This window comes from Myotis daubentonii, chromosome 11 (assembly GCF_963259705.1).
Source record: "Myotis daubentonii chromosome 11, mMyoDau2.1, whole genome shotgun sequence".
NCBI classification, from domain to species: Eukaryota; Metazoa; Chordata; class Mammalia; order Chiroptera; family Vespertilionidae; genus Myotis; species Myotis daubentonii.
The window spans coordinates 56,180,282-56,189,859 of NC_081850.1; the positions used below are offsets into that span (position 1 = coordinate 56,180,282).

The 9,578-nt window shown below is 45.8% G+C and overlaps 1 protein-coding gene across 3 annotated transcripts in view; it reads left to right on the forward strand.

Annotated features, from left to right (window-relative positions):
• The window catches only part of COL15A1 (collagen type XV alpha 1 chain), a 98,672-nt gene extending 89,613 nt beyond the window's left edge, over nt 1–9,059 (forward strand). For 2 of the 3 annotated variants that reach the window (XM_059657476.1, XM_059657478.1), the window contains 8 exons: nt 1,114–1,178; nt 2,483–2,611; nt 2,756–2,818; nt 3,169–3,228; nt 3,504–3,563; nt 5,231–5,416; nt 6,836–6,951; nt 7,938–9,059. In XM_059657476.1, coding sequence (XP_059513459.1) covers nt 1,114–1,178; nt 2,483–2,611; nt 2,756–2,818; nt 3,169–3,228; nt 3,504–3,563; nt 5,231–5,416; nt 6,836–6,951; nt 7,938–8,151 — 893 coding nt within the window. In that variant the 3' untranslated portion in view covers nt 8,152–9,059. The remainder of the gene's footprint in view (nt 1–1,113; nt 1,179–2,482; nt 2,612–2,755; nt 2,819–3,168; nt 3,229–3,503; nt 3,564–5,230; nt 5,417–6,835; nt 6,952–7,937) is intronic. The other variant, XM_059657477.1, reaches the window with a different exon arrangement.
• The last annotated feature ends 519 nt before the right edge of the window (nt 9,060–9,578 follow it).

Sequence of the window (9,578 nt, forward strand, 5' to 3'; positions counted from 1 at the left end):
TGTACGGATCTTCAAGTCCTGTGTCGGAACTGCAAACTTACTGGCAATGACCTGAAAAATCTGATACAGTCAAAACATCCTTAATTCTGCAAGAGCCTTGCAGAGTTGAGGGAGGAATAGGGGTTTGGAAAGGTAGAAGGAGAAGAAAAGAATAGCTGTAATAATGTTTCTTTATGCTTGCCCGTTTTGTTGGGGAACCATAAACTCCTTGAAAATTCAAAGATCGCCTCAGGGAGCTGTCATCCCACTAACGTTTTGTGTGGAATTGGGTGTGTGTGTGCAAGTGCATTTTTCTAGGGAAGAGGGCAGTAGCCTCGATCTGATTAAGCGCAGTGTGACTCTTCAAAAGCAAGAGCCTCTGGCAAATTGAATGCTGTACAATTTGCAAAGCACGTGCCTAGTTTGTATTTTTCTCAGTTCTCATTACAGCCCAGTGAAGAAGAAATGCCTGCTTACCTTTCACAGATAAGGAAGCTAGGGTTTGGAGAGCTTGCTGTTTCCCCAAGATCACACAGCTGAAATCGGGGACCTGAGGCCATGTCTCCTGGCCCCAAGGCTCCTGTCACTTCACTTACTTGCCCTCCTTCTGCAGCCTGGCACCTTCTCTTCCTCTTTCTGAGCCCGCTTCCTCTGTTCAGTAGTTTTTGGATGTGAGTGACGGAAAACGCAACCCAGACTGACTTATACAAACAACAGTCACCAGGGGGATGTGTTCACTTATAAAATGGGAAAGTCCTGGCCAGGGCTTCCTCCAGTGCTATCATCAAGAAGCCCAAATGGACACAGACACTGGGGCAGTGGGGGCTTGCCCGGGGTGGGAATGGCTGGAGGGGGGGTGGGGTGGGGGGGCGGGTCAAGCAGGGAAAAAGGAGATGTATGTAAAACTTCAGACAATAAAAAAAGAAGAAGAAGAAGCCCAGCACTTCCCCGAACCAGTCCTCGTGGCTCAGTCTGGTGCCGGGTCCAGAGTGCCCAAGGTTCAGAGGCAAGCGCCCATGCTTGCAGCACTGCGTGCGCGTGGGCTTGCGCGTGCTCCCCTTAGGACCAGCTAACACCGAGGTGTTGTTCGGAGAGTGTGGCTTTTTCTAACTTCTCTTTTCTGCTTTGTCGCAGCTGTGGCCCTGCCAGGCCCCCCTGGCCCTCCAGGACAGCCAGGGCTTCCCGGATCCAGAAACCTGGTCAGTACAGTGATCAGTGTGTATCCATCCTCTGCTTTAGACGGGTTTACTTAGCACTTCGGTTACAGTGTGTAGGGGCTGCGACACCTTTATGTTGGAATGAGGCTTCCATGACAGCCGCATTGGCGCAATCCCACAAACAGAGGGTATTTATTATCTCTTTAGATGACTTAGTAAGTAAAAAGATGCTGAATACAAAATCATTGATGATTTCAGTTGTACCCTTTTATTCCTTAATTCCCGAAACCAAGGAGAACCAATCATATGACATCAGAAACAGAAGCACTAGAGTGTAAACAGTATCTCAACAGGCCCCGTGCTGGTAACCCAGCCTCCTCTGTTCCGCCAAAGGATGCCTCTTGTGCGGTCATCGCTCTGCAGGTCACTGGGGCCGGCAGAGCGCCCCGAGGCTCTGATGATGCACCAGCAGCGGGGCAGTACCTCCCCAGGCAGTCAGGAGTCCTCCGAACGCTCTGTGATCTTTGCGGGCTTTTAGTTGGGAAAGCGGGCTGCCAAGTGAAAGAACGGTCCAGCAGATGATGGAATTTTGGTCTTTGCTGCCGTTGGGGGATTTCTAAGCCATTTTGAGGCACAGTTATTACTTCAAGGCTAAGTGAAAATTAATCTTTCATAATCCTGCTCAGTTGGAATGAAAACTAAAAGCTCTCTTGGCTGATATTTCTTTGAGACTTGGTGCTCTTCGATAGACTTTTGCAGCTTCTCTGTCTGCTCTTGGCTATGCCGAGGTGGCGGTCTCACCTTTGGCAGCTTTCTGGACAGAGAAATGACAGAGCCTCGTTTTCTACCAGATATTTAATGTTGTAACTACCCGGCGAGGCAAGAAAGAGTCAAGACCTTAGTAGAATTGAAGTTCCAAATGAAACCACATTTGAAGCTCTGTGAGCAGCAGCGTGAGACAGCACATTTAACCCTGTCAGCGCCACTGAGCAGCTCACAGAAATGGAAGTGGCAAAACTTCCCGACCACTTTGCTGATATTGGCACCCAACAAAGGCCACTCTCCACAGTTTTCAAATGTCTTTATACTTGCAGCCTATTATCTTCTTGTTTTAACATATCTATTACAATCTAGAGTTGTGTTCCAAAGTAATTCATGTTTTTGTTTTGTCAAAAAGACTGTCCTTTGGTTATGAGGACGCTATGTATCACCCTATGGCACCATAAGCCTTTTCACTGTCGAAGAGGGGGGTGGCTTATATTGGACTTGACAAGCAGGCCAGCTTTCCGAGTGTGCCACGGCTCCCATGATAACTGCAGTATTTGGAATTTTAAACGCCCTGGCAGGTTACAGCCCTGAGGAGCATGGACGACATGCTGCAGAATGCACATTTGGTGATAGAAGGGACATTCATCTACCTGAGGGACAGCACTGAGTTTTTCATTCGAGTCAGAGATGGTTGGAAAAAATTACAGGTAATTCTTCAACTTTCTTGAAAAATTGCCTCCAAATACCCCTGAAAAGTAATAATCTACTCCAGTGAATATTATTTTTCCATTTTAAAAATAGGTGAACAGTTTGCAGTTGGCTGATTTTCAATGTACTGTTTTTTCTTAAAGCTGGGAGAACTGATCCCCATTCCTGCCGACAGCCCTCCACCCCCCGCGCTTTCCAGCAACAACGTGAGTAGTTTTCCTGCCTTGCGTCTTGCTCAGCATTTACTGAGTCCCCCCCGGTTCCCGGCACCAAGCTCTCCAAACTCTGGACAGCCAGCGCTGCGTGGATCGGTATCTGGTGGACACCCAGGAATGACCAGGTGCCCACAGAATGTTCTCACTACAGAGTGGAGGGAGCTCTGGACCCAGAGTCTGGAGATCTGTTTCCATGTCGTAGCTGAACCTCTGGTTGAGGGGCTTTCCCTCTCTCGGCCTCAGTTTATTCATATATCATGGTTGGCATAAGCGATCTTAAAGAACCCTTTAATATTTGACACTCGTCGGCAACTTACATTGTCCATTTCTTGACCCTACAGCCACCTTCGAGACAGGTACTATCATCCCATTTTGCAGATGAGGAAACAGGCTCTGAAGAGGTGACTTGCTCTATTAAGGGAATGGGTCAGCTGTAAAACACGGGCCTTCTGCTTCCCTGATTCAGTGCTCTTTCTAAAAGACTGAAAATATTCCCTTCCTTTCTGAGAATTATTTTTTTTCATTCCCAGTTAAGAGTGGCCCAAAGACCACGACAAACTAAAGTACCTTCTCCAGAAACTTTGCACTTGTACCTCAATGTACTCTGAAGAACAGATTGAATGAAATGAGAAAATAGTCAGAACTGTTTGTTTTCTTTCTTTTTTTTACATAATAGCCACATCCGCTTCGGCCTCCACTGACGTCTGTTTCAAGTGTCAATTATGGGAGGCCTGCAGTAAGTACAATTCATGCACTTACCCTGCAAATGCTGAATGTGTGTCTACTATGTGCTAGGTCCCATGCTGGGCACACAGCTCCTGCTGTCAAGGTGCAAACAGACTAGCAAGAGAGTCAAACAAAAAAATAGGTAATTACAGTACATTGTGCTAAGTCGTTCGGGTGAGGCAATCAAAGGATGCTGGGGGGTGCGAGGAAGGTCGAAGAAGTCTGCCTCCTTTAGAGGAGGTGACCTCTAAACTAAGATCTAAAAGGCAGTTGAGAGCAGGAGAAAGCCAGGTGGGCGGAAGAGAGTGGGAATTCCAGGCAGAGGGCGTACGGAATAGCGGGAGGCAAGGGGGAGTGTGTACATTTCTATAATTCTGAGTATTTCAGTCTGACTGAAGAAGTAGAGTTCAAGAGATGTTCAGTATGCAAAGGGCACGGGCTAGTCATCAAGGGCCTGTAAGCCAAGCTTCTGACTTTGACCTTCTCCAGTGGACAATGAAAAGTATTAAGCAAGAAAAGGGTATTATAAGATTAGCATTTCAGAAATTACTTTGGGTGTAGTGTGCAAATGGATTAGAGGGGACAAGACTAGGGGTCCTAACACCAGTTAGGCAGCTACTCTATTATCTGGACCAGCAGTCGCCAACCGGTGGTCCGTGGACCACTGGTGGTCCATGAGTTCCAAAAGGTTGGCAACAGCTGATCTGGACTATGATCATAGCAGTGAACCTAGAAAAGTGGGCAGATTGGAAAGAAAAGGAAACCGGGGGGGGGGGGGGATGTGCTAATTGACTGGATAAGGGGAGGTGTGGATGAGGGAGTTCAAGAATAATGTCCAGGTTTCCGCTTGGGAAACTGAGATTCCTTTCCAGAGCCATTTGCAGAAAGTAAAACACTTGTCCCTGCTATTAGTCTGCTCCACTATCTTTACAGACCAGCTTTTGCAAAAATCTTTCTTCCTAACTCCCTTCCACCCCCACCCCAACACACAGACATAGGTTATATCTTCAAAGCTTACACACAACCTTGGGTTGTCATGCACTGATCCTGGCCCTAGTTCAATGTGATCTTACAGCTGCAGAGCCCAATACTTTCTGACTCAATTCAGAGTCTTGAGAGAGATGGTTTATATGGGTCATCTTGGGTCAATCACTCACTCCCAGACAAATCAACACTAGCCAAGATTGCATGGCCTAAGACCACTTTTTTAAACAAGAGTTGTGAGGGCATTTTAGCAAAGAACAAGGCATGGGTTGGGCAGACACCAGAAGCATGTTCCCTATCATACTGTCTTTACCGTGCAGGAGTTCACCTGAGGCACCTATAGGCCTGAGGCACCTGTTGGATATCTGAGTGGAGACTTCCAGGAGGGAATAGGATCTGAACATATGAAACACCACAGTGGGTCTGGTCTGGAGATTTAGACTTAGAGTCTTTAGCCAAGCCATGGCAATAATGACGGGGTGGTAGGATTCCCGAAAGAGAATCTCTACAGTGAGAAGAGATTGGACCATTAGGAGCCCCAGGTAGAGATTGAATAAGACGCCCTCCGGTGTGCCTTCCATTCTACGAAGTCTGGGATCTCATTAGGAACATGAGATGGTTATGGGACTTGGAGTTTGCCTTTCACTCTTTAACTGTACTGTCTTCTCTAATTTTTTTTTATTTTTTTTGCAGCTGCACTTGGTTGCTCTGAACATGCCATTTTCTGGGGACGTTCGAGCTGATTTTCAGTGCTTCCAGCAGGCCAGGCATGCAGGACTGTTGTCCACCTACCGGGCATTCTTATCCTCCCATCTGCAAGATCTCTCCACAGTTGTGAGGAAGGTGGAGAGATACAGCCTCCCAATAGTAAACCTCAAGGTAAAAATAAATACTGTCCCTGTTGCCTCTTGGGTGCACTGGTCTCCACAGGGACTGGAGGCAGTTGCCACTTTCTGACATCGTCCCAAGTGTGCTGGTTCCCGGCCCAGCCTGTCCCTGATTGGCTGTGTGACTTTGGATCTTAGTTTTCTAATATTTACAGTAGCCTTCCTGCCTGGATGGTATAACTCGTGGAGCAGATAGGAGGGAGGAATAATGACCTCTTTCACTTACATAGTTTTCTAATATTTACAAAGTACTTTACATTCATTATCTTAATAGGTACTTCCAATAAAAATGGAAGTTATTCTTTTGTCTGATGAGGAAACTGAGGCTCAGGAGAAAGATCTTTGCTCAAAGTCACTACAATTTAGAATTAGCTTCCTTGACCCCCACATCTGGGGCTCTTGGTTCCACCTGAGATGCCTTCTGTAGGGCACTGGCTGAGTGGTATCAGAGAATAGCTGGTAATCACTGGTCGCAGAGCAGACACCTTGTCCTGCAACCAGGTTTGGTGTCTTCGACACATCTAAGCTGCCAAAGCCTGGAAGATATTTCTCTGCCCCCACTTGGAGGCAAGGCAGGGCCTCATAGGATCCTTCGGTGGTATACTTATACCATGGAAGTAGCCGACTCCTTTAAAGCTGCAGAGGTACAGCTCTGTTCCTGCTCACACACATCCTGGGTCCTGACCTCCCACTAGATCTCAAAGGTACTTTGAGACCCTCTGGTCCTTGGGACCCTAGTACTTCCATTTGTGACCAAATTATGTGTATGCTTGGAATAAAAATAACTGAAGGGAACAGGGCTCCTTCAGAAAAAGGAGCAAGAGATTTATCTCCATGATGTGGATTGACACAAATGTGAAGTTCAGTATATACATATAAAATATTTTAAAACAATAATAAAATAAAGACCTAAAACACACTTTTGATGGGATGGGACCTTGTATACATATCCTAAGAAAAATTGGTTCAAGAAATAAGATAGTAAAACTGAAAGGGTTCAGGAATGGATGATAAAATCAAACAACAGGTGTTTCCTGAGTCCCCACTCTGTCTCTATGATTGAGGTTGACTTCAGTGTGAGGTGACATCTGGCCTTAAAGAATGAGCAAGTAGTCCCGGCCGGTGTGGCTCAGTTGGTTGGGTGTTATCCCCTGCACTGAAAGGTTGCCAGTTTGATTTCTAGTCAGGGAACATGCCCGGGTTGTGGGCTTGATACCTGGTAGGGGGTGTGCAGGAGGCAGCCTATTGATGTTTCTCTCTCTCTTTCCCTCCCTCCCTCCTTCCCTCTCTCCCCCTCTCTAAAAAATCTATTTTAAAAATCTTTAAGTTAAAAAAAACAACAATGAGTAAATAGCTAGCCCATTTGCAGGCTGATGTATAAGATTCCAATGTGACATTTTTGTCTCCATAGGGCCAAGTACTTTTCAATAATTGGGACTCAATTTTTTCTGGCCATGGAGGTCAGTTTAGTACACATGTTCCAATATACTCCTTTGATGGCCGAGACGTGATGACAGATCCTGCTTGGTAAGTAGGGGTGGAAGCCTCAAAGTATATGGTATGATAGACAGTTTTAGGAGACAATCTAATCATGGGATGCTTTTGTCAGCTGCCCCTCTGGGGTGTTGCCAGCATAAAGCCTCAGGGAGGTAGCTAAGAGAGTCCACTCAAATCCTTTGAAAACTATGTATGCTATAAAGAATAGAACAGCCCTAACTGGTTTAGCTCCGTGGATAGAGCGTCGGCCTGTGGACTGAAAGGTCCCAGGTTCGATTCCGGTCAAGAGCATGTACCTTGGTTGTGGGCACATCTCCAGTAGGAGGTGTGCAGGAAGCATCTGATCAATGTTTCTCTCTCATCGATGTTTCTAACTCTCTATCCCTCTCCCTTCCTCTCTGTAAAAAATCAATGAAATATATTTTTAAAAAGAATAGAACAACTCAGCAAATCTTTCCTCAGCATCTACTCTATGCCACACCTGATGCCAGGCCTGGAAGGCACAGTATCTACATGGCCCCTACCCTTCCAGGGCTCACAGCCTATAGGGGAAGACAGACACAGACTAGCTGTGATTCCAGCCAGAACATTGCAATGATAAAATGGAGACGCAGATAAGATGATAGGAGCACAGGGAAAGTACTCACCGTTACTTGGGGGTGAGAATCAAGAAGGCTTCTGTACGAGCAAGCATTTCATGGACTTTGAAAGATGAGAAAGAAACCCTGATCTGAGAATGAAAGAGAGGCTGGTTTAGACAAAGGGACCTCATGAGGGAAGGTTCCGATTCACAGAGCACAGAGTCTGATTTGAGAACATGTATGAGCTGGGTGTGGTTGGAACGTGGTGTGTTCAGCTACTAGTAATTAGAAAGAGGATTGAGGATGGAGAGGTGATGCGGGGTCAAACCATGGAGGGCTCAGGGGGTTGGACTTAATTCGCTAAACTTAGGCCAATTTGTTCACTGAAATATGCCGTGAAGAAGAAAAAAATAACACGACAAAATTACTTTTCAGGCCCCAGAAGGTCGTTTGGCATGGCTCCAACCCCCATGGAGTGCGTCTTGAGGATAACTACTGTGAAGCATGGCGAACCGCCAGCACAGCAGTCACGGGATTGGCCTCCCCGCTGAGCACGGGGAAGATTCTGGACCAGAAAGCATATAGCTGCGCGAGTAGGCTAATTGTTCTCTGTATCGAAAACAGTTTCATGACCGACGCTAGGAAGTAGTGACCTTCCCATGACCTTAAGAGTTCCCCAATTTTTCTTATGTGAAGAGTTGACACTGAAATCTAAAATGTTTAAATGTTGTAAATATTAGTGGTTTTTTTTTTAATTATTACACATTCATCACAACAGCAACCAAAGAAAACATACCTCAATACACTCAAAACTGAAGACATCAACAACTCAGATCAAAGATAAACATCTGATGGGTACATTGGTGCTAGACGCTGCAGGAAACCCCAGGCAGTGCAAACACATCCCAACGTGGCCGAGAGCACGTTGTAGACAAAAGGCCTTGGCACGCTCCCGGCTGCATCCTTCAGAAAGTAATTTCCTCCTTTCAGCCATAGTTGTTGAGTGTAAGATGTCCTTCATGTTTTCTTACAAAGTCGGTGTTTAGAAATATTACCCCTCTTTAAGTTATGTGCAGACCCAATGCTTTATTCTTCAATATACACCCATCATTTGCAACTGCTGTTCATACAGAGATACTGAACTGCTCAAATGATCCTATCCGTAGTTTCTGGTATTATCAGATTTTAATGTTTTTATTTTCTGAAATATTGTCGTCATGCTTTAGGAGTTTTATATTTTTGCTACCATCATATTTTAGTATGGCATCTGTTTATATCACTCTGACTTGCTGGAAAAGTTTAAACTCCCAGTTATCTGAAACTAGAAGAGAAATAGCACATAATTCCTACCTTTCCCTTTGGTGCCCCTTCCCCCCACCCCATTCCCCCCACCCCCACCCTGATTTTATGATTTCTCATTTGGCAACTCTTGAATTATAACTGCGATTGAACAAATGGGTTCATGAGGATGACCTTTCTGAGATACCTATATTTCATGCTGTATACTTTGATTTTTCTTTCCATGTAAGTGAACATAAAAACATCTTTTCCAGGCGCTTTCTTTTGTTTGGTTTTTCCCCTCTAGTTCCTTCATTCTCCACCACTGATGTGGAAGTGGCTCCCGGTGGGTTTACGAAGCCTGTCGCTGCCACTTGTGTAGTCCTTGGGGGCGATCAGAAAACAGGAAGATTTTCCCATCATGCTCATCTGCTCCTGCTTGGAGGGGGCAGCGTGGGGGTGGGCAGAGGAACCCCAGTGTGGGAAACAGGATGAACTGTGACTCAACACTCGACTTTGGACAAGTCTGCTTTTTTCTCTCAAGAAGGTTGGGATCAAATAAGCATAATATCAGCTCCCAGTTATTATACATCAGACTATAAGCGCTGTTTACCTTTCCTCATAACTCTGTAAGATGGGTGTTTCTATCTCCATTTTATAAAAGAAAAGGTTGAGGGTCAGGAGGTCACACAGCTGCTGAGTGATGGGGCTGGTTTCAGACTCAGGGTCTGTCTCATTCCAGTGCCAGGATCTTTTCAAGGAACCACCGTGCAGAGCTGCCCATCCGCTCCTTCCCAG